This window comes from Daldinia decipiens (assembly GCF_022478715.1).
Source record: "Daldinia decipiens strain CBS 113046 unplaced genomic scaffold F4813scaffold_46, whole genome shotgun sequence".
In the NCBI taxonomy this organism is placed as follows: Eukaryota; Fungi; Ascomycota; class Sordariomycetes; order Xylariales; family Hypoxylaceae; genus Daldinia; species Daldinia decipiens.
Window position 1 is genome coordinate 118,604 of NW_026054589.1, and position 26,516 is coordinate 145,119.

Below are 26,516 nucleotides of genomic sequence, written 5' to 3' on the forward strand. Positions count from 1 at the left end.
TGGGACCTTGGATCCAACATTCTGATTGGTTGCATTTGACGGGGTCCGCTTTGGGGTGAGCTTTGTACGACTTTGGGGTAAGTTTTTGGCGTTTTTAATTGCTAGAATAAGGTTAAATGCCCTATAAATACAGCGCATTATAACCACTAAATTCCTTATATTATAGCGCGTTTTATCTAATCAATTCCTAATCGATTAGGAATTAATTAGATATGCGCTTACCTATTTTTTATTTTTTACTTATTTTAAAATAAACTTTTTATATTTAAATAAAATAAAATAAAAATCAATAGTTAATCGATTAATAATTAATTATCAATCGATTATATTAAATTTGTTTATATTTCATTAAGTCTTATAATGCTGTATAAAAGCGTATATTTATATAAATATAATGTTAGTGAAATGGTAGTTGAGTTTTGGGTGCGCTAGTACTATTATGGTGTAAAATGGTCCACATATGCCTGATTGGGTTAGACTTTGGGTTGATGGTCAAGGATAACTTTGGGATGAGCTGCGCCCTCCTCGACTGACCGAGTGACTTTTAATGACTATAAAAGCGAAAGCGACAAGGCACACTTCCTAAGCCTTGGAGAGACGTAGGGAATCATTAGAGATATCCTATTGAACCATTTTTTTCGGTGCACTTATGAGTTGTACTTATCGCGCTGAGTACCTGTTAACCTGTTATAGAAAGCCCATTAGTAACGCATTATAATATTCAACTTAACAAGCTCTACAAGATCATTCCTTACAAATATCAAAAATCAACGTATCCTCCATGAAAGCATCAACCCGCCCAACAGAATAGCAACGCGCAATTGTTTCCATTTGGTGTTACGTGAGGTGGGACGTTGCATCTGTCTAGTAGAAGCAATTCAGCGAATGCGTCTTACGCGTCCGTCATTCACCCGTAATTTACCAGTACCTAGCTTCCCTAGTCTTTCTGTTCCTAGCCTTAGTACGTTCCTAGTTACAGTAGATCCGGCAGTTGGACGTTGGATATTGCTGTGTGTCTACCCGCTGATCAAAAGACAATTTTACACATTTCGCTCGCTGCCTTACCACGGTTCTACGGGTCAGGTTATTAAACTATTGGGCTGTTGACCAACTTGAAAGACCTAACAGGTAATTATCTCCAAGTTGGCTCCCTGGCTAGGATATGAGGAAGCTGATTGGCTTATACTGTACCAGTTGACCGAAAAGGGTAATCATTAAGATTTTGTAACGCGATGATTACTTGATTACTTACAGGATACCTTAAACAATAGAGCTCTTGTTAGCAGAGGAAGATTTTTAAAAAGGTGGCTTATTAAAGGGAGGGAATAACATGACCCAGGTATTAATAATCGAGATCTAAGCTCGGACGGGATCGTAAGAGATCTAGACCCAATCTCATCCTGTAAGCTGCCGGTCACGAATTTGGCCACACATATCAAATACCTAAGAGCAAAGTAATAGAAAAAAAAGTATTGCTATCGAGAACGCAACTGGGTTACGGATTATTTGATCAAAAGGGAATTACAATGTGTAATATAACCTCAAACAAGGTGTCTGCGACTTTTGCCAAGGCGGCTGAACATGCAATAGGATAAATTGGCAATACCGGTTGCAGCAGGGCTCGCGTTTACTGTCTGCAGTGTTACCCTACATTTCTGCCCGTCTGCCGTCTTACACCTTTTAACAAGACAAGCTCTGCTAGTAAGCGAACCGACCCGCTCGGGCACCGCGCACGCACATACAAACACGCAGAGAGATGCCGTATATATTCTTCCCCCCTGCTGCATATGTACCGACCGATTCGCGATAATCGAGCCATCTTCCCTCATACGTGTATATTGAGCTGACGAGGCCTCGTCCGCTTGGTCCACCGTCGATGCTCCCGGCTTATAAGCGTTTCTAGCGCGAACTCGAATGCTGACCGGTGGCAGCGTGCTAGCCCTAACCCCTAACGGTTGGCTGGCTGGCTGGCTGGCTGGCTAGCTGCAAGACGCTTTCTAATGTCCTATGCCGGCGCTATGGACGCCATTCTGCCATTCTATTTATTCTCCTCTTGGCATTTTGCCGACCGGCTTATTATATGCATCCGTACTCGGCTAGGCTCATTATTGAATGCAAGCCACCTCGTATATCTCGCAGGAGCACAATTAGTATCATGATAAGTCGAATGACTTTATAGGGGTCGGAGTTGAGGTCTGATGTTATGTGTAAGTTTACCTCAGCAAATAAGCTGAGAAGTTACAACATTAATGTGCATCTGTAGTGTAGCAACAACGATAGATGGTACCCTCTATAACTATGTAGCGAGCCCAGATCTGACATATTGACAGGAAAACAAGAAGGGGAAATCTCCTCAAAGCCTCCAAAATGCCGGTCCGGGTATTCCGCCAGTCATAACTCCGGACTCTTATATTAATTTGCTCGTGTTCCTGACTGCTGTATAACCCATAAGATCGAGAGTGTGGAGAACCCTGTCTGGGACATGCATTCGCAATCTTGGGTTCAGCCAATATTGCTCGAGAGCAGAGCTCATTTAGCCATTCCAATGCACCCCTACGATCCCATCCACATGTAACCTTGGATCTTGTCTACTGAAAAGAGAAAAATTCTCCTGCTAAGCGAGGATAACCCCTGACTAGACCTGTCAATATAAGTCTGGATCATGCTGCCAGACGACTTGAATCTTGGACGATCGTCCAGCCTTGAACCATCCAGGGACTCATCATGAGGTTCACTAAGGTTATTGGCGGCATCACCGCCGCCTTACTCGTGAGCGGCGTATCAGGTGCCAAGCTGCCCGAGAGACAGGATGCTTCTTCAGTTTCCTCTGAGACACCTGCTCCTCCCGCTCCTCCTGCGTCGACCGAAACACCGGTCCCACCACCACCGCCTGCTTCTACGGAGGCCCCGGCACCTCCAACTTCTTCGGCACCCCCGGCTCCGGTCGAGACATGCGCGGCGCATTTGCTAGTAGACGACTTCTCTCAATGGGAGACCGGCGAGAACTCCCTGAAGGGAGCTACGAGCGGTAAGATTGTTCTACCGATTTTTATAGGGCTAAGTGCTGAACCCCTCAACAGATGACCAGACTATGAACGCCACCAGCACTGATGGCGGCATCCTAACATTCACACCCAAGAACATCGATGTATCGTATATCTACGAACAGTTTGACTGTCTAGACACCGTAGCGCTCGGATACGACTCCATATCATTTAACATCAAGGGTCCTGAGGCGGCTTCCGTCTCAATTGAGCTCCAAACCGTCGCCGAATGCTCAAGCACTGAGTATCAGAGCTCCTACTACACCCTTGACGGCCTTAGCGGTTCTATACAAACAATTAATATCCCGCTAAACAGCTGGGAGGGAGCTGGCCTGGACGGGGTCGTTGGTGTCCTATGGTACGGCTTCTCGGCTGGCTTGACTGGCACCGACAACGTGTGGCAGCTGGATAACGTACAGTTCCTGTGCGCTAGCATTCCGCCGCCCAAAAACCCCGAACCACCTGTAGTCACACCGGTGCCCACTACCGTGCCCACTACCGACCCTACTGATCCCGAGCCGCCAGCCACCGTCACAACTACAATCTTCGTGACTCTGCCCGGTGGTGATGTCACTACGACGACAGAGACCACTACGGGAAGCTGGAGCACGCCCGGCAAATCGACTACCACGAAGCGCTCAGGATGGCCTACTACTACTACCCGTCCTATCGAGCCGACCGAGCCTCCATGGTGGGATGACCCATGGGATGACCCGTGGGAAGGCTGGCCCGACAGCCAAGCCGCGCCACAGCAAGTCACCGCCACCGCTGCCGCCGGCCCTACACCGACAGCTTCGGTAGCGATGGTGGTCCAGCCGATCGTAGCTCGCGCAGAAGCTGCCCAGTGCGACCATCTTCTCGTCGACGACTTCGTATCCCAATCTCTCTTGACCTTTCTCTACTACAACGCCTTGCTGAAGTCGAGTAGCGACGACGGCACTATGAAATCCGTTGTGGTCAAGAACAATAGGGTGACTTTCACACCCGTCGATACTGACTCGTACTGGTACACTCAGCTCGGCTGCATCGATGCGGAACAATACGGGGGAATCTCGCTTCGCATCTCAGCTGCTGCTGGCACAACCTTCGACGTCCAGCTTTCTTCTACAAAAGGCCAGTGCGGCACCGAGAGCACCAACGATGTTGGGATGACGTCAAAACAACTCGGCTGGACTTTCAACGGAAAGGAGCAGCTATACTCTATCCCCTTCTCCAAGTTTAAGGGGCTTGACCTAACCAAGTTGGAAACAATCTTCATTTCCAACTTGGTAAAACCTGTTACCTTTGGGCCTTTGGCTTTGTACTGTGGAGACGAGGTTGTCGAATATGTCCCCCCTGCAGTTGTCGAACCATCCACTCCTACCGAAACGGTGCCAGCACCCCCGAGCAAAGCTACTAACCTTGTGATCGACAAGTTCGCCAACTCGGAAACAAATGCTTTGCAACAATGGCACGGAGCGGACGAGGGGATGACTGTGACTTTCAAGAAAAACACCATGACGCTGCAGACCAACGACTCGGATCTGATGTGGGTTACGCAAGTGTCCGAGACCTGCAAGGACTTAACCGAGTTCGACGGGTCTTACCTCCACGTCGCTTACACGGGAAGCAACCTATTTACCATCGCCCTCCAACAGCACAACGAGAAGTGTAACAACGACATCTACCCCTACCCCGAGACCTGGGACTCCCTCGAAGCCTCGCGGTACAGCACCAAGACCGACATCTGGATCCCGCTGAACCACTTCAACGTCGACCGCAAGCGGGCCATCGGCTTCGCATTCAAGGGCTTCTACAGCACCACCGCAACCGTCTTCTCCAAGATCGAGATCGTCAACGAGGTTCCCGAGGACTTCCAAGTCCCAGAGAAACTACCCTCCGGCCAGTTTGTCTTCGCCTGCAAGCGACCCAACTCCTTCGCCTTCGCCATCGACGACGGCGACCCAGTGTTCGCGCAACAGGTCATGAAGACGATCGACGACGAGAACATCACCGTGACATTCTTCACCGTGGGCGCGCCCCTGCGGGACCCGACCACGAACCTAAGCGCCATCTACAACGAGATGGCCTCTAAGGGACACCAGATCGCGCTGCACAGCTACACGCACCCGCCTCTAGAAGGCCTCGCAGACGACGCGTCGATCGACTGGGAGTACACGAACGACATTGAAGCGGTCAAGGAAACGTTCAACGGGCTGACGCCCAAGTACTTCCGTCCCCCGTTCGGCACCGAAGGCGCGCGTATGCGACAGCGTCTCGCGGCGCTCATCGAAGACCCGTATATCGTGCAATGGAGCGTCGACGTGGAAGACTGGCTGTGGGCTGAATCTAGTACCCCCGAGAAGCAGCTCGATGCGTTCAAGCGAGACGTCGCGGCCGGCGGCGACATCGTCGTCATGCATTACTTGTACAACAGCACCGTCAGCTACCTCAAGGAGTTCATCCAGATCGCCAAGGCGACTGGCAAGCAGCTAATGCGCGTGGATCAGTGCATGATGGACCCGAATGCGCCGCCGCTGCCGGGTGAGGAGGAATAGGGGGGTATGGTTGTTACAGGGGTACGATGTATATAAAATTGGCTTGTTGCTGTTGTGTGGTTAGTGCTTAATAAAAACATCATCGGTTTTGACTTGTTCGTATAACAGCTGAATTAGGAAGATTTTGATTCGATGTGATGTAGTGGCCTTAGTAATCGCCCTGGTAGATATCCACTTCACGAAGGAAGTTATCGTCAAAGAGTTTCTTTGAAGGTATATGGATATAGTGGAATGAGATTGATTCGACAGTTACATGTCTAATAATAGTAGATATATAATAACTTATATAATAACTCTCTACATAATAATGTTGATACTGTCACGACCGTTTAGACTATCATCGTGTGAAGTGTTCACCAAGTTACATGCTTACATCTTGCACTTAGAGCTGGGGTAGATCTTAATGCAACCACATGTATGCATGTAATATACTACGTATGGAGGGATGTCGCCATGGTGGGAAGAATGGTGAACATCCAATGGTAAGTTGTTGATTAATCAGATCCTTCTCAGGGGAGCAGTATATATGAGAACCTTGAGGCACAGAGCCTTGAGTTAATACGTCAAAAAGGATATCATCTTTAATAATTCCTGCCAGAATTAAGAATCAAGTCTAACATTCCAAGTGAAACCCAAGAAGACCCTTGTTACAAAGCGTTTACAGCTATGCCTCTCCCGTCCGATGAAAATGTCGTCCAGACCAGCAGTGCCATAGTCAGTACACTACATGGAATCTTTGGACCCCATCCCGGATTTCGACCCGGTATGCTCTATTAATCTAGTATCTACATGTTATAAGATATACTAACAAGACCCCTTAGCCCATGCAAAAGGTGTCCTGCTAAAAGGAACCTTTACTCCCACCGCAGAAGCGGAAACACTCTCAAAAGCACCTCACTTCAACAATCCTTCAACTCCCATCATAGCACGATTCTCCAGCTCGACCGGAATACCAGAACTCCCAGACACCGATCCCAACGGCAACCCCCGCGGCTTTGCTATCCGCTTCGTACTAGCCGAGGCTCCTCGCCGCGTACACACGGACATCATCACCCACTCCGTCGACGGCTTCCCAGGCTCAAACGGCCAAGATGCCCTCGAATTCTTCACAGCAGTTAAAGACGACTCGATCGGCGAATACCTAGCCTCCCACCCGAAAGCACTAGCTTTCGTCCAAGCCCCGAAGCCAACACCAGCCAGTTTCGGCAAAGAGAGGTACTTCGGCGTCAACGCGTTCAAGTTCATCGCAGCAGACGGCAAGGAGACATTCATCCGGTACCGCATCAACCCCTCAGCCGGAGAAGTGTATCTCGACGAAGCCGCGCTAAAAGACAAAACGCCATCTTTCCTCTACGACGGCGTGCCAGAGCTCCTTGAATCCGGACCGATCGCGTTCAAGCTCAAAGCACAGGTCGCAGAAGACGGGGACGTGACAGACGATAACACGGCAAAGTGGCCGGAAGAACGGCGGGTCGTCGAGCTCGGCACGATCGAACTGCAGTCTGTGGCAGACGACCAGGCCGCGCAGCAGAAGAGGATAATCTTCGATCCGATCCCTAGGGTTGAAGGGGTCGAGGCTTCGGCCGATCCGCTGCTGGAGGTTCGCGCGGGGATTTATCTTATAAGTGGTCGTGAGAGGCGTGAGGCTTGATGATGGAAACAGTCAAGTGCTATTATATTTGAGTACAAAAAATAACCTAGGTTGATTTTGATAAATTAAGTATCTTCTTAGAAGCCAGGAAACCTCGTGCATCGCACACGTACCTGTCTATATAATAAATACTCGAGCTACGAATATCAGAATATATTCTATCTCAAGTTGCGTGCGCTGCAGATTTGATCGAGAAGAAATAAATAAATAAAAACAACCAAAAAGAAAAACAAAATGCACTTCCTCAAAAAAGAAACCTGAAAAGGAATTACCAAAAAAGCTCAGCCCCAGGTTCGAATCCCCTCGGATAGGGGCAGGGGATTCGAACCCAAGACCTACGAAAAACCGGCTTCGTTAAGCATCTGCTGTCAAGTCACATTCTTTCTTTTGGAAGAATGGTCCAGCATAAGACACCACAGTGGGGTTTTCTCTAACCTCAAGTCGCCCAAGCGAGGGGCGTCGGTTGAGGGATTGTTTGTAATTTAGATATATAACCTTTGCTTCGTGGGTAGGTAGGTACTTAGGGGCATGTATCTATCTCGTTGCCTGGGTTTCTGCCACCTGAAATCTTTTTAGGTACCGCCAGCTTACTTGGAGATATGCTCATTAGTGCACGGTCGAATCGAGATGGTTCGTTCACATGATCTAGACACTGGAGGATAGTTGGTATGCTACTTGTATGCTTATTTTAGGATACTGATCTATACGACTGACTGTGTGGATGGTTTTATATCAAAGATATGGAATATAAGATAGCCTCACATATAAAGTTTACACACAAGATTGTATTCCTTCATCACTAAGCTCAAGTCAAAACATTCGATACACCTCCAAGCTGGTACTAAGTAAACTGACTCAACGATATTGCGCTTTTCCAGTATAACCATATGCATCTAGATAAAATACGCTTCAGCGTGGCATGTCTCATATATATACCTACGAAGCCATTATAAACAGTACTTCTCGTTACAACGTGGCAGAAATACGGCAAGACTACAGTGCTCTTCCAACTTCTATCTACCGATAAAATCATATTTCATAAGGCAGTGCGGGTGCTTTGAAAATCAAGTGCGGTTTCCTCTTGGCTAAGTCGAGAATCGTTTCCGCAAATACGCCATTTGCCCCTATAGCTTTGTTAGCAAACCTTATAGTGTGATCTTCGGAGTCCGGTTCTTCAATCTAAATCTTACAAGCAAACCAGCTTCCTAATAATCATGGTCAGTAACGCAGTCCAAAAAAATGGCCTGTGGAAACTCACTTGTATAAGAGCTATAAAAATTGACGTCGACGCTTTCGTGTATCAAGCCGAGTTTTCCCGATTTAAGAACCAGATCCAGGCATTCAGTTATTTCTTCATCGTCGTCAGACGTTTGAGCCTGAATGAGAAGACTCATAGGCCAGGCATTTGAGAGGCCGATATGAGGACCTAAGGTAAATCAGCATGGGCCTAGACGTAGATGATCGGGGAAGTAGCTAACCTCCGATGCCTTTGAACTCTCTTCCGGTGAGGTAATAAGGGTTTGATCCTTTCGCAAGTAACATACGTCGCGTATTTTGGTAGGTTTCATCGCTCGCCTTCAGAAAGCCCATGAGGGGTAAAGCTAGAAGAGACGGGTAGTTCGCATCATCCATTAGAATCGACGACCCATACCCGTCTACCTCGTATGCGAAGACCTCACCGAACTCCTTATGTTGAACAGTTCCGTGATCCCAAACGCCGTCGTTGATGGTTTGGCTCCACGTCTCGACCGTCTGGGCCAAAGCGTTTTTGCCGACACTCCTGAGGACATTGGCAGTTCGTTTCAGTTCCACCGCTATCATCGCATTTGCTGGAATAAAGAAGCCCAGTATGGTAGCGTCGTCGCTTGGTCTGAACGCGGACCGTACAAGACCGGTACCGTTGTTGAGAGGGTTTCCTACACCATTGAGGTTGAGTGTCTCAGTTCCCGTGTTCGTGTTGCGGTTGAAGGTGTACTCATTGCGCCGATAGTGGCCGGTCTCCGGGTCAAAAGTAGACTTGGACTGCTGCTCGAGTACATTCAATAAAGTCTCCAATGCCAAGTACCAACGCGACGTCATATACTCAGTAGATCCCGTATGGTCATTGAAATCGTTTGCTAGGGCGAGGAAATGCGCAAGCGAGTCCAACTCGTACTTGCATTCGAAGACAAACGAAGGCTCATATGCAGGATGGACAACGTCGTCCTGACCGTTATGCGACACGGACAACCCGCTGATTGGGGGTGGCTGAAAAGCATTGCAATATGGTGATTCAATGACATACTCGGATTGGGTGTTGATTGCGCCTAGAATCAAGTCGTGTATAGCCGGGTCCTTCTTTGCTAAAGGCTGGTACGGGGAAAGTTGGTTTGTTGAGTCCCTAAGCCATTCGGCAATGATATCCCCTGTGATGACAAAAGAATGCGGTCCCTCCCACTTTCCTTCGTCATACGAATCTTTCCATGCTTTCTTTTTATTGTTAGAACCTTTCGTGTGGAACTTGACGGTTGTATCTGTCGTGGACTGCGATCGTTTGTCTCGGTCAGTTGTATCCGTTGTAAAAGTCGTACAAGTACGACAATAGGAAGATTATAAGTCGGACTAACAGGAAAGGCGTTCTCGAAGAGACGCGCTAGATCGGGGTCTTTCATGCGAGATGTCACATCCTTTATAACTTGCTCAATGGCGTCCGACTGAAAGGTGCGACATCGAGGATCGGGCCTTTGGAAAGGTAGCTCAAGAGGACCCTCGCTAAGAGGCCGATGCGGATATGTCGAATACTGTGTATAATCAGGACAAGCTTCTTCGTATTCGAACTTGTCTAAAGGAAGCTGTTCCTGGCCATAGGGTTGATGTCCCGATCCCGATGCCAAAGTTGAATATAAGGTCGCTAGCAGCAAGCTTGCGCCTATTGAATTCGTGGAACCAATCATTTATGCGGCGCGAGCTGTAGCAGCTCTATACAAGCAGACAGGTCATGAAGTTTTCATAGGAAAAGGAAGATGCAAGTTGTAAGTTGAGCTAAAGATTTATACGGAATGGGCAACTTCCAAAAAAAAATCGATATTAGAAGTCGGGTCGGAACAGTACCGCAATCTGCAGGGTCCCACGCCGTTCCTTACTACAAAAGGGACACGACACGCTGACAGTTGCCCGATATGACGGTAAAACCTTAGTGGATGGGAAACACCCCGCAGAACTGCGGAACTGGAAGCTCCCGTCAACTTTCATCTTCACCTTCCAACCCCGCTAACGTCATATTAAGCTCAATAAGCTCAATAAAATTAATTAGTGCGTAAGTGGGGCTAGTGGGGTATCTTATCAACAGTCTTATCTTCTTATCGCGTCCATATGTAGGTACCTTAATCAGCTTTAACTTTCTCAAGAGCTTCAACAAATCCCGGCCTCAGATGTCCGCAGCAGAAACCATCACGTTTTCCACCTCAGTTGCTTGACTTTTCCATCGAGTCACTGCGATGGCTTACGATGTCTCAAAAATTACCTCACCGCGTCCCCATTAACCGTCGCTACTAGATTTTCTTAGAATACCTTACTACCTGACTATGCTGGCTCTCTCGGTACGTGGGTTTATAGCCTCGCATCCGCTTAACCGACAGACTATCCGAACGATGGCTACCGCGCGGCGTCAAGCTTTCGAAACCATCCCATCTTCTCCTATTCGAGTTATGCGTACGGTTGATGCGGTCAGAAGATGGAGGAAGCCTCAGTACCTCGACCACAGGATCGTTTCACTCGTACCTACGATGGGAGCTTTGCATCAAGGTCATCTTTCTCTTATCCGCAGCGCAGCTCGCGAGAGCCATCACGTCGTCGTTAGCATATATGTGAACCCGGCCCAATTCGGGATCAAGGAAGATCTAGCTTCTTACCCTGTGACTTGGGAGTCGGACTGTAAGATCCTAGCTGATTTAGATCGTGAATTGGCCGACGATGGTGGGAATCTAGGCCGCATCAGCGCTATTTTTGCGCCAACTACCCCCGAGATGTATCCCTCAGGTTTTCCAGGCCAAGAAGTAAACTCTAAAGGGAGTTTTGTGGTCATAACGCCAATAAGTGAGATTCTTGAGGGTGGTACTAGACCAACCTTTTTCAGAGGCGTCGCCACTGTCTGCATGAAACTTTTTAACATCGTACAACCTGAAAAGGTGTACTTTGGCCAAAAGGATGTCCAGCAGACCGTATTGATCCAAAAGATGGTCAAGGACTTTATGCTGCCAACCGAGGTTATTATTGGTCCTACCATCCGGGAGTCCGACGGACTTGCTCTAAGCTCCAGAAATGTTTACCTCGGCGAGAGGCGACGTGAAGTCGCCCCCGTGCTAAATCGCGCGCTCAAGGCTGCTGAGGCCCAGTACCTAAACGGGGCTCTGGATCGAAAGCAGCTCATGAATGCCGCTAATGCTATAATTTTAAATGATTTAAACAAACAGTCGGCATTACCTCCCGAGAAGAGGGTAATGTTTGAGGTGGACTACATCTCACTTGCGGATCCTTTTTCCATGGAGGAGCTGACTGCAATCGACCCAGAGAAGGGTGGTATACTGAGTGGTGCAGTAAAGATGCTACCGGTAGAATCACCGCAACCAGGCGAAGATCTGGGACATAGCGGAGGACCAACAGTCCGCCTCATAGACAACATTATTTTGAAGCCATCTACGGATATCTAGAGTAATTTTTTGAATATACCCAGACAGTCTATGTCCGTTGATAACCAAACGACCGGCATTTGAAGGACGCGTAAACCGGAATTATTTGCATCGCTCTCTATCAACCGCATATTTTGTCTTTTGATCAGCCCCTAGGTAATATTATTGGTCTATTGCCATATAATTATAATCATGAGACATCATGATGGTATTGGCTACGTTGATATTGTCGGACTTTTAAATTATTTAGCAAGTGTATTTTCTGCTGTGTCATTGCAGCAGAACACAGGCTACAAGTTCCATACATGCGCCTGACTGGGATTCCGTTACAACAACCGCATGGCTTCTCCACGTGCAGAGCGAGGTACATAATGTCAAGGTAAGGGAGGCAAGTTAGATGGAGAGTTCCAATTTCCCGCCCCCGGTCCCCGCAGTAAATTAGAAAAAGGTTAGGCCATTCCTGTCCCGTCTTTTAAAAGTTCAAACTTGCACAACGGCCCCCCCTATTATTAACGTTGGAGATATCCTAACCTAAACTCCAACTCGCGGTAAGTTCATTCATAGCATTTATAACACAAGCTGAATTGCTGAACTTATTAATAATAAAAAGCGGGTTCTAATCGACCAGTTCCCCTGTCGATCGTTAGGTACTTCACTTCTATCTAATTGATTTATATACGGAGAACACGCGGGGTAGACTTTCCAGATGCCGAACACGACGGCTATTTCCGCTCCGGGCAAGGTGCTCCTGGCCGGAGGCTTCTTAGTCCTCGACCGTCAGCATACGGGGCTCGTATTTGGCTTGAGTGCTCGCATCAATGTCATTGCCCAGGAGATCAAAACAAGCGAGGGTGTTCAGTTGAGCGAGATCGTCGTTGAAAGCCCTCAATTCCTCGAAGCTCAATGGCGTTACGGGTACCACCTAGCTCCCGAGGATGGCGGAATTAAGCTAACTCAGCTTCAAGTGTAAGTACTGTCTTTTGTTTCTTTCCGGTTCTTTCTTACAAGATTTCCATATGTTTGCTAGGGGTTTCAATACAATTGTGCCTATCTTTACGAGGTTGTAACTAGGGATAACGCACTCATATAATTACATACCCCCCATCCTTGGATCGCCATCCTAGTCTTATATTTACCTTATTACACTACAAATATTCTCATATGGTTATATTATATACTTACAAGTTGACCAAACAGCGGTTCGAATATAAATCCTAATCACTTTGTTGAGGTCACATTGGCCTACGCTCTCACTTACATCCAAACGGTTGGCCATGCCGCGTCATCATACACCTTTAAGCCCGTACAGCTAATCATTTTGGCCGACAACGACTACTACTCACAATCTCATTCGCACCACCATCACCATCAGCACCACTCACACTCAGGCGCGGCAGGTCGCTTCGCCAAGTTTCCCACAAAGCTCAAGGATGCTCACAAGACTGGGCTTGGATCCTCTGCGGCCCTTGTTACGGCACTTACCGCTGCTTTACTGACGCACTACCTTCCCAAATCTGCCTTCGATGTAGACTCAGCAGAAGGCAAACGTACGCTACACAACCTAGCGCAGGCAGCCCACTCCGCCGCCCAAGGTAAAGTAGGTTCTGGCTTCGATGTCGCGGCCGCCGTGTACGGCAGCTGCGTATACCGGCGTTTCTCCCCATCTCTCCTACGCGACGTCCCCGAGATCGGCGCTCCGGGCTTCGCTCCCGCGCTAGCAGCGTGCGTGGCGCGCGAGTGGGACGCCGAGTTTCGCAAGGACAACGCGCGCATACCGCCGGGCGTCACGCTGCGCATGTGCGACGTCGACTGCGGTAGCCAGACCGTCGGCATGGTCAAGCAAGTCCTCAAATGGCGCGATCAGACCGACCCAGCCGGCGCCAAGACCCTATGGGGCAATCTACAGGCGCGCAACGAGGCGCTCGGCGCGGCGCTAAGCAGTGATCGCAAGGACGAGATTAGAAAGGCCGTGGAGGAAATACGCGTCCTAGTACGGGAGATGAGCGCCGCAAGTGGCGTGCCAATCGAGCCGGAGAGCCAGACCGCGCTGCTGGACGCGCTGGCACGCGTGGAGGGTGTATATGAGGGAGTGGCGCCGGGGGCGGGGGGATACGATGCTCTGGCTTTGTTGGTTAGGGACGACGGGGAGACGGAGGATCGGATCAGGGAGTTTTTGAAGGGGTGGAGTCAGGAGAAGGGCGTTAAGGTTAAGCTGTTGGGCGTGAAGGGGGAGATGGAGGGGGTGAAGAGGGAGGGGCTGGAGCAGTATAATGGATGGTTAGGGCTTGTCTGAGGGAGAGGATAAATAAATAAAAGGGCGAAGGCAAGAGTTTTAGAGCCCACATAGTATTTAGACACGTCAGGGGGATTTGGAAAGATGGACAGGTAGCTATTTTATAGAAGCTCGGCTATGAATCAGGTAGCTAGTCGGGGAATAGATAAGATTCTGAATTAGATCTAGTTTACCTGGATTGAATGTCAACCTGTGACGTCTGCTGATAGAGAACGGATGAATACTATATGTTGATGATTTAATATTTCGAATAGATGTATAGACTATAGGCAGAGCAGATATTACCCAAATCATGCCATGGTCTCGTAGGTTACCCATATTACCTAGGTACCTACCTTAAATATATCATTACTGCCTCTTGCCCCTCCCTAAACCACCTACCTACATCAGTAGAATGAGGTTACTAGAGATACATACTCTGGGCAACACGACGTGGTGTAAAGTATTCATACTATAACTCTAATACACCTTCCACCGCGCCAACAATCTGCCTATGCAGTCGTGCCGGCAGACACCGGGACAGGGTTTTTGGCGAATTCATGCGAGGCCGAGTGTTTAAGTCCTCGGAGTTGATCTTCCTTCCACCTCCTTGCCTACCTAGGTACCTAGATAGATATCGGCTCGTTTTGCCGAAGTATACAAGGTCTATAAATAGAAGTGTTTGCTAGGAGGCTTAAAGCAGTAAGTTACCTATGGGATGGACGAACTAAGTATCAACAGCCGAGATCTAACCAAGAAAAAAAAGGATGAAATAACTTTGCGATGGAGAACCCTATTGGTAACGTTGGGTAACGAGATTTGTATATCATGCACCCAAATCTACCACCTACCATTTTATTTGTTTGTCCTCGCACAACTCTAGGAAGTACGAGATGGCAATACATCCGGTGCCACCGCATCTCGAGTTCGATCGCTCCAACGGCAAGAAGCCGTTACGTCTGAAATACCTGGCAAGTCGAGTTATTTGCTCCCGTGCGTCGTCTCACGAAATCTAGCATGGGCGAGGCAGCTCATTCTGTCAAAATAACATTGGTATGTATGTATCAAGTACAAGACACCGCATACACCAGGTACCTAAACTCGCCGAGAAACCAGTTCTGCAGTTTCATGTATTCATGTTACGTACGCCAATACAACAACCTTCCTCTTTCAAACGCCGCCTCCATTAAGCCACCGATGCCAGGGAATCAATAAATCAGCCAGTGAATTAATGTCCGTCGCCCTCCCAAACCTAACGCCCGAATGGATGGATGGGTGAATTGCTTATAAGAGAAATGAAAAGTAAAGTCTAATGCAGCACACTTGGTATCCTACACACCAAGCCCCCTGTGCTGTATTGCCGTGTTCCGTGTTCGTGAATTCGTTCGTCGGGTGACCGCCTATTATGTGAAGTGTCGAGGAAGCTAAGAGACCCGCGCATAGTATAAAGCCGTACAATGCTCTCCGCTACGAGGCAGATAGTAAAAGCTACAGTCACGTCTGATATCTATTCCCTCCATTTCGAAAAAATGACCTAGAGAAGAAATCCCTCATCTAGCTTTAGATGAGGTTTTCGATAGGGGTGATAGGGGTGCTTGGCGTCACCTAGCATTCGTCAGTCACAATAACCCTACAGAAGAACCGAGTGATTCAAACTAACCTTCAGCACAGGCGTGACGGGACGTAACGACGAAGGCGGAGGCGGGGCCCTGCGCGGAGTGCCGAAGGACGACGAGTCGGCGGTTCCAAAGCGGGATGAGGCTGCTTGCTCCTTCAGTATGGCGATCCTATATCCCCAAAAATACATTAGCCAAGATTGTAGATACCCGAAAGGATTGCGGCGAAGTAAAAGGTGCCAACAGCCGATTGGGCATAATACGAGCGACGGAGAGTGAAATAGGAGAAAAGAGGAAGAGCTTACTCATCTTCCGACACACCCGGCAATGAGAGCGTCTCGTGCTTGAAGTTGAACGGTGCTGACTGTAAGAAAAAACCATGTTAGCGACAGTAGACGGTCGAATACTATTATTAGATGAGGCATATCGGATATCCAGAGTAGGCAATCCACGATGTATATACAGTAGGTGAAGATGACAAAGATGCCAAAGAACAGACTTACAATCTGCAGCGCCGGTTTCTCAGAAACCGGTTTAGAGGACTTGACACCAATGAGTTTTTGTAATCTTGCCGTAAAGGCGCGGAAACCACCAATGCAGCTCGTCATTTTGTGTCGTAGTACCGGTTGGATTTAAGAAATTTTATTTTCGGACAGCAAAATAAACAAGATAGGGCAAGATGAGACGGAGCAGAATGTGTGTGCAACAAGATGACGAGCGGAAGAAGTTGGCAGTCGGTCTTACACAAAGGAGTCGGATGTAAAGAAATTGTTGGCAGCAAGTGACAAGCTGAATACCAAGTGGATGCAAAAGATAATTTAACAAGTATACGAGTATACGAGATCTGTGCCTGGAAACGACGTTAGGCCCCAGTGTCGTAGTAACGGATCCGAGTATAATCGAGGTTTTCAGGTGCCAAAAAAAGAGGATATTCGATGTGATGCGATGCGATGCGGTGCGGTGCGATGCGGTAGCAGAGGTAGAGTAGAATTATGATTGATCCAGTGTTGCCCCCCTCAATGCGATATATGCGCGAGCAATATAGCGGAAGCTGCAGATACGAAACAAAACAAAATGTATGTACGTTGTATGTACGCTTCTGCGTAGGAGAGTCATATAAGAGTAGATGTATCAATATGTAGGTTATACCAGGTCAGGCACCTGACTCTATCGAGGCAGCCGGTGATTGATCAACAATCATGCAAGACAAGACAAGAGCAAGAAAACCAAGCGGTAGGGAGTTTCAAAAGGATGGCAAAAAAAAAAAAAAAAAAAAAAAAAAGAGCGGAACCCCTTTGCTAAAAAGGAATAAGAGTGAGTTGTTGGACTACGGTGAGCGTTATCTTTTGAATGCCTGCCTTATACGGATGTTATGTAAGGGTAGGATGAGATGGATGGGACGGCGAAGGATGCTGGTGCTGATGCTGATGCTGATGGTGACGATGACGACGACGGGGAAATAATAACGATAAATCGTCTGGGTCTCCGGACAAGGCTTCTTTTGCGTTTATGAGCGAAACTGATGATCAAAAAAACTTGGTGGGCTCGGTGGCTGTAAGTCTGACAGATCGACGGGAGCGGGGGAAGCGAGAGCTGAAAGAAAAAGGCTGCAAGCTAAACCCTACGAGCGCAGGGTCCTCACGAAACGGGTTATAAAGTGTTAAAAGAGTGTGTTATGCCAGCTACGGTTTAGCTGAACAGGCTGAGCAGTTGGCCAAGGGTTGGTTGGTTGGTTGGTTGATGATGGCGAATTGGAAAGGCCCAGTCTGGTCTTATCAAGCAGGGCGCAATAGTAGCAATATAACAACAATGGCAACAATAAGACGGATTTAAACGAAAGAGAGATACGAAGTAGATATCACAAAGAAACGAACGTGTGTGCTGCGTATTGCAGGGAACTCGGTTTTAAAAACAAGGAGAGACGACGGTAATAACGAAAGACATAGGGAATTCAATACACCAAGAACCAGCCAGTCGGTGTAAGGTCAAGTACAAGCAAGTATGCCCAAGAAATAGTCTATGTAGAAAAATAATAGAATACATAATAAGATAATATGTGGAAGCAATAACATAAGGTAATAGTTGGTATCGTCGGTCAAATTAAAAGTTGGCACGCCCCGGAATGTGGAATGTGGCAATTCTCTAGTGACAAGGGGTCAAAACAAGGGGACCAGGGGACCAGGGGGGGTCCTCAATTAAACGCCAAGCTAGAATATCCTGAAACAAATATCGGCTTAGTCATTTGAGTCAGGTGATTTCGTAAGTCTGTAGGTTACCTATTACGTGTTCAAGGCTTCCAAGACTTCCAATTCCACCACGGTTACGTACATTAGTTACATTAATAACACTAGTAACACTACATAGGTACACAGGTTAGTAACATCGACTAGCAGCCAATAATATATAAATTTGTATAACCTCCTTGAAGGCAATGTCACACTTTTACCAACTCTTTTATACATCTTAGGATAAAGACGAACTAAGCAATTCTCGCCCTCTCCGTGAAGACATTCGATCTAGATATCTGTCCTATCTAAATGACATTTATTATGTAGTGACACTAACCAAGTCACCTGCAGCCTGCAGGTTCCCGTTGTCGATGCCGTAATGTGGGGTCGAGACTGTCTCGCCGGCATTCACTTATATAGCCTCCAACCTGCCTGTTTGCAGGTAAACATTAAAAGTTATTTTGACGAGGAGTGATATCTAGTACCCCGCGAAACAGCACAAAGTCTTATACATATATTGTTCCCTTCGTCTTTACATGTACCTAATAGCTATCATGAATTCCGAAGCCTGTCAACAAGAACCGTCTCCTGATCTTTGTCTGTCGTCCACCAGGATCAGATTCTATATATAGCTGAAGTATACGGGCCGATGGCCGATTTCTTTTACTTGTACGATAATCAGCAAGTACTTATTCTAGAGACTTAGTCAACACTCAGGAACCACGCGGTCTTTCTCGTTAACATAATGCCGTATCTTACCCATATCTATGTTATGTGAAGGGACGTCATTCCGAAATCAGGAACAAAAACAAAAACAGAGCAACCTCGCTACTGGTTAAGATTAGTCTCAGCTTTGAGCCTATTTGATTTCGAAGTTCCGAACAGCCATCTTTCGGATCCAATAATATGCGGCAACCGATAGGCTAATGCGTATCGTGTCTAGCCTCGAGCAATTCAAGGCTAAAGACAAGTTCTAGCAATACAGTGAATGCCTCTCATCGATGATAATGTTTGAAAGAAAATAAATATGTGTATGCACCTACCTATGTAGGTAGTTGGTGTGTAATGTTTTCAAAGAGCGAAGAAGCAATAGGTAGTTACCGTCAATACTTGTAGCTAATTAGGAACCTACACGTGTAATCCGTACCTAATATCATATATACCTGTTTAACTCGCATAATATTATCCCTGGTCTGACGACACATGAAACAGGCACGCAGATCACCAAAACGGCATAGCTTTCCACCCGCGATCTTCCGATAGGCTCACACAACCCCCCCGTCCAAATAGCCCAAGGAAAATAAATGGCGCGATATGTAATTCTAGAACGATTCTCTAACCCCTGCTTATGATTGATTCTCATTTCCATTCTATTTTGGGTAGTCCTTCAAATGATAGCTCTTCAGCTTCACAAACTGGTCGAACCCAAATCTGCTTAGAGTCACACCCTTGCCCGAGTTCTTCCAACCCGTCCAGGCCAGATCCTAAAGTTATCATGTTAGCATGCTATAATTTATCGGATCCATCCGCGTAAAAACTTACGGGGCTGGGGTAGTCTGCGCGGTTGACAAAGACGGTTCCCGCTTCGACTTGCTCCGCCAACTCATAGCCCTTGGCCGTATCCTTGGTCCATATGCTAGCTGTGAGGCCAAATTCGCTATCATTCATCAATGACACAGCCTCTTCATCAGACTTGACTTTCATGATGGAAATAACGGGCCCAAACGTCTCTTCCGTCATAACTGTCATGCTATGGTTGACATCGATAAGGAGGGTGGGTTTGACAAAGTTTCCTTTCGATGGGAGACTCGAAAATGTCGGGTTCTCCGGCGTTGCGTCCTTCGCACCTTTGCTCAAAGCGTCCTTTATGTGAGTCTCGATGGCCTCCTTTGACCGCTTCGAAATGACCGGTCCGATCTGAGTCTCCTTTTCAAGAGGATCGCCAACCTTGTAGTCCTTCAAAACCTTTTGGGCTGCTTCGATGAATGAATCGTAAATATTCTCGTCGACGTAAACACGTTCAATGGCACAGCAACTTTGCCCCGAGTTGAAAATGGATCCGTCGACAATCTCAGCAGCTGCCCAGTCCAAGTCTACATCTCCCCTGACATATGCGGGATCTTTACCGCCGAGCTCTAGGCCAACATTGACGATTCGATCAGAGGCGGCCTTTTGGACCGACAAGCCTCCCGCCACCGAACCGGTGAAGCAGATTAGAGATACCTTCGGATCCCGTACCACTGACTCCATGATCAGCGGCGACCCGCAGTGGAAATACTGCAAGACACCGGCGGGTAGTCCCGCCTCCGCAAAGACCTTGGCGATCTGCTCTACAATCGTAGGGGTCTGTGGGGAAGGCTTGAGAATGACGGTATTGCCAGCAAGTAAAGCGGGAATAAGCGAGTTGACAAGGATTAGGTAAGGGTACTGAGACGGAAATCAGCTGGATTCAAGAATATAGTCAAGTGTATTTGATTGTCTCACATTCCAGGCGAAGATTATGAGGACAGGGCCAACGGGAACTTTCCGAATGAATCGCTTGAATCCCTTCTCCGCCTCTCCGTCGGTATCTTTCAGTGTTTCTTCACTGATCTTGATGAGGTAGTCTGCACGTTTGATGGCCGTTGTGACTAATGTAGAGTTAGCCTGAATGGCCATTTACTAACTATTAGTTAAAGGGGGCAAAGTGATGAGCTTTACTTTCAACACCAGTGTAAGCAATAGGTCGTCCCATTTGGACGGTAAGCTCCTCAGCAAGATCATCCTTTTTCTTCTCCAGTAGTTTTAACGCTTTCTTAATTATGATCTGGCGGTCCGTCAACGAGGTCTGACGCCAACTCTGGAATTTCTCGGCGGCAATCTTAGGGATTTCTTCCAATTCAGCAACCGTAACGCCATTGCGAGTCAATATCGGCTCGTTTGTAGTAGGCGAGATGGTTGTGAGGACTTCGACAGACATTTTGTCGGTATGGTACACTATAATGGGAATATACTTAAAAGAGAGAGATATGCAGATTTAATAGAGGGCTGCTTATGATTGCGATATAATGAAAACTGACTTATATATCAACTCAGATTCCAATCTAGTTCGATTATCTTGAACTAAACGGAAATTAAACGATCCGTTGGAGATAAACGTCACTGATTAAAATCAATGGTAGCGGGGGATCGGCGACCCCTCAAAAGATCCCGATAAGTAAATGTTATTCGTAATTGAATCCACTCTCTCCCTCTTTCTCTCTCTAACTGTATCTTATCAGCGAGTCTTATCGAGAACTCTCCATTTTATTTTATTTTCTTTAGATTTACGAAGTAGTCTTTGCTAGTAACCAAACACTAGCTAGTCGACCATCCAATTTGCCAATTACCCTTCCAAAACCAGGCTATAGGACTGTATATACTAGCCAATAATTAATTTCACCAAACAACATGCCCCCGGAGAAGAGGAATACATTTCTAGACGCAGATGAGAGCGACGACGACGATAGCCAGGGCTACAACTCCGAGGCGGAAGAATTACAGAAAGGTGGTCGAATCGCAAAGCGTCGCAAATTAAGTGAAGATGCTGCTAGTGATGATGACATCGAAGAAGTCAGCGCCGGAGAGGAATCCGAGCATGAAGATACCATAAAACGAGACCATTCGCAACGAGAAACCTCAGATGCGAAAGCAGACGGAGACAAGTTAAAAAACAAGCTAGACGCCCTGCCAGAATTACCAGATGTTTCGCGTCCCTTGACCAAAAAGAACCTGGTAGCTACGGAGACAGCCGTAAAGAAATCCGGTCTCGTCTACCTCTCTCGCGTACCGCCCTTCATGAAACCCGCCAAGCTACGATCGCTCCTAGAGCCATACGGCAAGATCAACAGGATATTCCTCACGCCCGAGGATCCCCAAGAGCGCTCTCGACGGGTCCGACAGGGCGGGAATAAGAAGCACATGTACACGGACGGCTGGGTAGAATTCGTGCGCAAGGAAGACGCCAAGAAAGCCGTCGACCTCCTGAATGCTCGGACGATAGGCGGGAAGAAGAATACCTACTACCGAGATGATATCTGGAGCCTGCTCTACCTCAAGGGCTTCAAATGGCACAACCTGACCGAGCAGATCAACTCGGAAATGGCGGAGCGGACGAGCAGGATGAGGGCGGAAATCAGCAAGTCGACCAAGGAGAACAAGGAGTTCGTGCGGAACATCGAGAGAGCTAAGATGTTGGAAGGCATGCAGACCAAAGCGGCAGCAAAGAGGAGCAGGGAAGAGAAGGGCGACAGTGCTGGCTCTGCTGCAGCAAGTAAATCGGAGGATAAGAGTATTCGGAAGTTCAAGCAAGCTACCGTGGCGAAGAAGGCAGTAGACCTAGCCCCCGAGGAGGCTAAACGAGTCCTGAGCAAGCTTTTTTGATTCTAAAAATCATGATACCCGGCATTTTGCATGTCCCCGAGCTTGAAGTAATAGGGTGCGTGTGTTGATATGTAATTTCAATTTTACCGTACTGAATCTCTATGGTAAGCAAGAGTTTCCCCGAGAGACCGAAGCCAGGCACAGACGCTTAAAAACAATGTGACATCGCTGACAAGCCGAGTACGTGTAAATAGAGGACTCCCAACATTCTGAATATATCAAGTATAGCAAGCTTAGCTTAGTTTTATATACCAACATATTAAAAAAGAGTAAATACGTCAACGCAGCCCACCTCAAGCGTGAGACTACCTCCTACATTGAATAATATGCCCGTCAATCTACGATACCACCCTTATAATTCAGATCAAGCATGTGTACATGTATAGTTCGTGAAATTTTTATATATCATTTAGCCTAAGCGTAGGTATACCTACTAGATATACTGGGCTATCTGCCCTTTGCCTTGGGCTGCCCGTAGTAGGTCAATAATATCTTCTTTATAGCCGGACTCCAGACGCCTGCTGCTATTCCATTTCGCTCATCCTTTCTTAGGAGTATTCTTCGACATGAAACGTTTACCTACATCCCGTCATACAACGTCAACAAGTCTATCTCATCTCCGGCATTAAGCTTCGTGCGCATGCAAATAGTACATATGTTTTACTTTACGTGTATCCCATCTCCTAGTACTCTTCTATGGCGCAGTTAGGATGTAGGACATATACGACCTTCTGCGAAGGCGCAGGCCCGCCATCTGCGGGGGCGGCCGGATCGCCCTCCTCAGTTAGGCCCTCGCCGCGTACCGCCATCAGAATGTTGTCCTATTTGCTTCCGTTAGCATCGAGTCAAGTAACATAACCACAAAAAAAGTCTAGTGACCGTGAGTATTGCGAAAAAATAGAAAAACTTACCTTGACCATCTTCTTCAGCACCATCTTCGCAACATCCTTCTCTCGATGATAATCTTCCTCACCCTCTAGCTCATCCTCCTTCTGCTCGAGGTACCACTCCACCAGCGCTTCACCATCCACGCCCTCTCCAGATCCTGACGCTTCGTCTTCGTTCACTCGCGACACGATGATATTCACCATGTTGATATACTTCTCATACGTAATCGCCGTCTTCTTCTTTGCCGGTGCTGCGGAGCTAGGTTCCCTACTACCTTGTGCATCCGCACCCGCATTCTCGCCATCATCCATGGGAGAATCACCCTCCTCATCCTGGCCCTGCGCGACTGAAGAAGCACGTGTAGCTTGGTCCGCGGCAGCAACAAGCGTTGCCGAGTCCTCAGGTGTCTCATCCTCGTCTTCATCCATCTCAACATCGTCGTGTTCGACAGATATAATACTCTGGCGAAGAAGATTGGCCGCCTCGTCTACAAACTCAGGCGTGATCTCCTCGATACAATTCGCCTTGGCGATAGCCTCCGACAGCCGAATTAGGGATTCGAGCTGACGGACGGTGATACGGTAGCTGTTCTTGCCCACGCCGCCCTGGGCATCGTCGGCACGTAGCTCCTTGTACTTCTCGACGAGACGTTCCTTAGCCTCAGGCGTGAACTCAGGCCGGAAGGTGCGCGCGAACCGGATGTATCGCTGTAAGCACTCGGTGCTGAATTCTGGTTCAATAGCGCTGTCGCGTAGTGCGTGTATGCCTACGATATGCTCTGCTAGGTGACGGTCCACTGTCTCATTACACTCGTCAAGGATGACGAAGAAGAGATCAAAACGGGACATGATAGGTGCTGACATATTGATGTTGGCTCGCAGCGTGGTCTTACGGTTGTACCGTCCACCAACCGGATTTGCGGCGGCAAGAATAGATGTCCGCGCGTTGAGGGTAGCTTGGATACCGGCTTTGGCGATGGAGATCGTCTGCTGTTCCATAGCTTCGTGGATAGCAACTTGATCTGCTATATCCATCTTGTCGAATTCGTCGATGCAGCAAATGCCGTTATCAGCCAGCATGAGAGCACCAGCCTCGATAGTGAATTCGCCCGTCTCTTCGTCTTTGACTACCGCAGCTGTGAGACCAGCAGCTGAGGAGGCTTTGCCAGACGTGTAGACTGCACGCGGTGCAAAGGAGCAGACATATTTCAAGAATTGAGACTTCGAGGTAGATGGGTCACCCACAACACAGATGTTAATATCACCTCGAAGGGCCATGCCTTCAGCTGTAGTCTTATGGACACCAGACATCAACTGTAGGAGGAGACCCTTCTTGACGATTTCGTGGCCGTATACCGTAGGCGCGAGTGATTGCACAAGGCGGTGGTAGATGTGGTCACTATGGACCATCTCACGGAGCTCGTCGATCTCGCTGGGCGTCATAGAGTTTAGCACAGCTGTTTGTGCCTCTTCGACTGTTTCGGCCGTGTCGGTGGAGGTTTGAGTTAAGGAATTGATAATATCGTGAACTTGACGAGAAGCAGACTGGCCAGGTGTAGATGTATCAGGGGTGACCATATTAGCTAGAAAAGCCAACCGGTAAGTTAGGTCGCGAACACCCAGAGACTTTAGGCCTGACACTCCATTACCACCAACGTCGTTGCCGCGCGGCGCATTGCGGTCATCTCGCATCACCGTAGGCCTTACACCTGGAAGTCCTAACTGACTTATATCGGGCACCACAATTAATGCACCAGTAAAGATACACTTCTCGCCTGCCTTTGCACGGTCCACCATCTCACCTCGCAGGATGACGTCCATCGTCCTCGGCATACTCCCCGTAGGAATTTCAGAACTGTTCTCTTGAATGCGGACCTTTTGCCAATCGACAAAAGTACTTTGTCGGATGTCGAGTTGCCATGCCAGACGGTTTCCGCATTGGATATTAGGGCATTGTGTAGGTTCGGTATACCGGAACGTCTGCTCAACATTTGGAATAACCGAACGGCATGTCTCGCAGTTAAAAGTTGCAAGGGAGAGTTCTGGTCGGACCTCAGAGGTACGTGTGACGGTTCCAGATATAGAAAGGAGCTGACCAATGTTCTTGGCACGTAAACTACGAACTCGGGAGACAAGGGGGAGGTTGTAGAAAGCAATAGCGAATAGTTTATCCGTCTGCTGGTTTGCCGTCTTGCTGCCCTGCAGCTCGGATTGGCTTCCAGAGCCAATATTACTTCCGCCTGATGTTGTTTGGTTACTAGAAGTAGTCGCCTGTCGATGCTCGCGGAAGTACTGGGGTTCGTACTTGGCGATCATATTGTGGAGGGCATTGGTGAGGAAAGGGAGAAATCGGTAGTATTGAGTATTGATGGCATTGGCTAGACCGCCATTTTGGTAGCTAGCAACGTGATTGTAGTTGACGTAAAAGGTTGATAGTTGGTAGATTCGCATGCCATGGATCTGGGCGACGTAGAATTTGTCTGTAGTGACAGCACTGGACGTTGGCGCACCGGATGATACAGGGTCGTCGATAAATCTAGTCCTTCTGTTAACTAATTATGTGCTATACGCTATTAGGAAGATAAAGCCTACTCTTCTATAAAGGTTTCAAAATGCTCTTGGACGGTAATACCAATCCTATCTTCTACTCGAGGAATAGTAGCAGGGTCTCGTTGTCTTGAGCGGCCGGGAATCTGATCATCAGCAAATCCTTCGGCCTCATCGTCACTATGGGCGGCTAGACTTTCGGAGGGAGGCCCTCGAGGTCGTGCCGAAGAACCTCTGTTAAACTGTCTCGGTCTGGGAGTTGCCGCAGCCCTGGATGGAGCATCAGACATGAGTATTCCGGCGTCACTTGGGGTCGCCATTATGAAGGTATATGATCCGTGCCGATATTAAGAAGGCGTGTGGGTTTCGGTGTTGAGATATATCGGGATTGGTATTATCGCAATCACAAGCACACAAGAATTCACCTCGATAGAAAAGTTAAGGAGTAGAGGGGCAGAAATGCAGAAATGCAGAAATGGGACTCAGACGCGTCGCGCCTTATGAAATTGGGGGACGCGATTTTAGGCCCAACCAATTAAATTGTAGAACTTTAAGTGCTTGCAGATGCCAAGACATATGGGTCTTTGCTCTAGTGAGGTATATGGTTTATGTGAATATCTCATGCATATATGAGGGATTAGGATTAAAGCCAGCACAGTAACGGAA

The 26,516-nt window shown here is 47.8% G+C and overlaps 9 protein-coding genes across 9 annotated transcripts; 5 read left to right on the forward strand and 4 right to left on the reverse strand.

The window, feature by feature from the left end:
• Nucleotides 1–2,311: 2,311 nt before the first annotated feature.
• F4813DRAFT_252063 (carbohydrate esterase family 4 protein) lies at nucleotides 2,312–5,655 on the forward strand. The gene is made up of 2 exons (XM_049240162.1): nucleotides 2,312–3,028; nucleotides 3,081–5,655. The coding sequence occupies exons 1-2, from the start codon at nucleotides 2,725–2,727 to the stop codon at nucleotides 5,579–5,581; spliced, it is 2,805 nt and encodes a 934-aa protein (XP_049095513.1). The 5' UTR covers nucleotides 2,312–2,724; the 3' UTR covers nucleotides 5,582–5,655.
• A 519-nt stretch (nucleotides 5,656–6,174) lies between these two features.
• F4813DRAFT_374184 (catalase related protein) lies at nucleotides 6,175–7,420 on the forward strand. The gene is made up of 3 exons (XM_049244899.1): nucleotides 6,175–6,343; nucleotides 6,402–7,278; nucleotides 7,346–7,420. The coding sequence occupies exons 1-2, from the start codon at nucleotides 6,248–6,250 to the stop codon at nucleotides 7,230–7,232; spliced, it is 927 nt and encodes a 308-aa protein (XP_049095514.1). The 5' UTR covers nucleotides 6,175–6,247; the 3' UTR covers nucleotides 7,233–7,278; nucleotides 7,346–7,420.
• Nucleotides 7,421–8,124: 704 nt separating this feature from the next.
• Nucleotides 8,125–10,271, reverse strand: F4813DRAFT_252107 (glycoside hydrolase family 125 protein). Its single transcript, XM_049240163.1, has 5 exons — nucleotides 9,839–10,271; nucleotides 8,711–9,755; nucleotides 8,491–8,658; nucleotides 8,423–8,437; nucleotides 8,125–8,356 (listed from the first exon to the last, which is right to left on the reverse strand). Exons 1-5 carry the CDS (start codon nucleotides 10,163–10,165, stop codon nucleotides 8,262–8,264), a joined length of 1,650 nt encoding a protein of 549 aa, XP_049095515.1. The 5' UTR covers nucleotides 10,166–10,271; the 3' UTR covers nucleotides 8,125–8,261.
• A 1-nt stretch (nucleotide 10,272) lies between these two features.
• On the forward strand, nucleotides 10,273–12,182 carry F4813DRAFT_252171 (pantoate-beta-alanine ligase). The gene has a single exon (XM_049240164.1). It carries the CDS (start codon nucleotides 10,796–10,798, stop codon nucleotides 11,918–11,920), a length of 1,125 nt encoding a protein of 374 aa, XP_049095516.1. The 5' UTR covers nucleotides 10,273–10,795; the 3' UTR covers nucleotides 11,921–12,182.
• Nucleotides 12,183–12,605: 423 nt separating this feature from the next.
• F4813DRAFT_383205 (Phosphomevalonate kinase) lies at nucleotides 12,606–14,192 on the forward strand (the record flags this gene model as incomplete). Its single annotated transcript, XM_049245913.1, has 2 exons — nucleotides 12,606–12,865; nucleotides 13,097–14,192. The coding sequence occupies 2 exons, from the start codon at nucleotides 12,606–12,608 to the stop codon at nucleotides 14,190–14,192; spliced, it is 1,356 nt and encodes a 451-aa protein (XP_049095517.1).
• A 1,368-nt stretch (nucleotides 14,193–15,560) lies between these two features.
• On the reverse strand, nucleotides 15,561–16,704 carry F4813DRAFT_252183 (uncharacterized protein). The gene is made up of 4 exons (XM_049240165.1): nucleotides 16,291–16,704; nucleotides 16,093–16,151; nucleotides 15,832–15,958; nucleotides 15,561–15,776 (listed from the first exon to the last, which is right to left on the reverse strand). The coding sequence occupies exons 1-4, from the start codon at nucleotides 16,393–16,395 to the stop codon at nucleotides 15,732–15,734; spliced, it is 336 nt and encodes a 111-aa protein (XP_049095518.1). The 5' UTR covers nucleotides 16,396–16,704; the 3' UTR covers nucleotides 15,561–15,731.
• A 2,681-nt stretch (nucleotides 16,705–19,385) lies between these two features.
• F4813DRAFT_383206 (aldehyde dehydrogenase) lies at nucleotides 19,386–20,974 on the reverse strand (the record flags this gene model as incomplete). Its single annotated transcript, XM_049245914.1, has 4 exons — nucleotides 19,386–19,499; nucleotides 19,558–20,442; nucleotides 20,500–20,645; nucleotides 20,716–20,974. 4 exons carry the CDS (start codon nucleotides 20,972–20,974, stop codon nucleotides 19,386–19,388), a joined length of 1,404 nt encoding a protein of 467 aa, XP_049095519.1.
• A 252-nt stretch (nucleotides 20,975–21,226) lies between these two features.
• On the forward strand, nucleotides 21,227–22,884 carry F4813DRAFT_252282 (uncharacterized protein). The gene is made up of 2 exons (XM_049240166.1): nucleotides 21,227–22,520; nucleotides 22,611–22,884. The coding sequence occupies exon 1, from the start codon at nucleotides 21,445–21,447 to the stop codon at nucleotides 22,414–22,416; it is 972 nt and encodes a 323-aa protein (XP_049095520.1). The 5' UTR covers nucleotides 21,227–21,444; the 3' UTR covers nucleotides 22,417–22,520; nucleotides 22,611–22,884.
• Nucleotides 22,885–23,216: 332 nt separating this feature from the next.
• Nucleotides 23,217–26,504, reverse strand: F4813DRAFT_374206 (MCM-domain-containing protein). Its single transcript, XM_049244900.1, has 2 exons — nucleotides 25,896–26,504; nucleotides 23,217–25,839 (listed from the first exon to the last, which is right to left on the reverse strand). The coding sequence occupies exons 1-2, from the start codon at nucleotides 26,168–26,170 to the stop codon at nucleotides 23,262–23,264; spliced, it is 2,853 nt and encodes a 950-aa protein (XP_049095521.1). The 5' UTR covers nucleotides 26,171–26,504; the 3' UTR covers nucleotides 23,217–23,261.
• Between the last annotated feature and the right edge of the window lie 12 nt (nucleotides 26,505–26,516).

Bases quoted from the DNA above. Each gene is read 5' to 3' on its own strand.
- F4813DRAFT_252063 (XM_049240162.1), top strand. From the start codon at position 2,725: ATGAGGTTCACTAAGGTTATTGGCGGCATCACCGCCGCCTTACTCGTG. The intron at 3,029-3,080 runs GTAAGATTGTTC...ACCCCTCAACAG, and splicing joins CCTGAAGGGAGCTACGAGCG to ATGACCAGACTATGAACGCC.
- F4813DRAFT_374184 (XM_049244899.1), top strand. From the start codon at position 6,248: ATGCCTCTCCCGTCCGATGAAAATGTCGTCCAGACCAGCAGTGCCATA. The intron at 6,344-6,401 runs GGTATGCTCTAT...CAAGACCCCTTA, and splicing joins CCCATCCCGGATTTCGACCC to GCCCATGCAAAAGGTGTCCT.
- F4813DRAFT_252107 (XM_049240163.1), bottom strand. From the start codon at position 10,165: ATGATTGGTTCCACGAATTCAATAGGCGCAAGCTTGCTGCTAGCGACC. The intron at 9,756-9,838 runs GTTAGTCCGACT...AAACGATCGCAG, and splicing joins TCTTCGAGAACGCCTTTCCT to TCCACGACAGATACAACCGT. The intron at 8,659-8,710 runs GTTAGCTACTTC...GATTTACCTTAG, and splicing joins AGAGTTCAAAGGCATCGGAG to GTCCTCATATCGGCCTCTCA.
- F4813DRAFT_252171 (XM_049240164.1), top strand. From the start codon at position 10,796: ATGCTGGCTCTCTCGGTACGTGGGTTTATAGCCTCGCATCCGCTTAAC.
- F4813DRAFT_252183 (XM_049240165.1), bottom strand. From the start codon at position 16,395: ATGACGAGCTGCATTGGTGGTTTCCGCGCCTTTACGGCAAGATTACAA. The intron at 16,152-16,290 runs GTAAGTCTGTTC...TTTTTCTTACAG, and splicing joins AGAAACCGGCGCTGCAGATT to TCAGCACCGTTCAACTTCAA. The intron at 15,777-15,831 runs GTTAGTTTGAAT...GACGAATGCTAG, and splicing joins CCGTCACGCCTGTGCTGAAG to GTGACGCCAAGCACCCCTAT.
- F4813DRAFT_252282 (XM_049240166.1), top strand. From the start codon at position 21,445: ATGCCCCCGGAGAAGAGGAATACATTTCTAGACGCAGATGAGAGCGAC.
- F4813DRAFT_374206 (XM_049244900.1), bottom strand. From the start codon at position 26,170: ATGGCGACCCCAAGTGACGCCGGAATACTCATGTCTGATGCTCCATCC. The intron at 25,840-25,895 runs GTAGGCTTTATC...CAGAAGGACTAG, and splicing joins TTTGAAACCTTTATAGAAGA to ATTTATCGACGACCCTGTAT.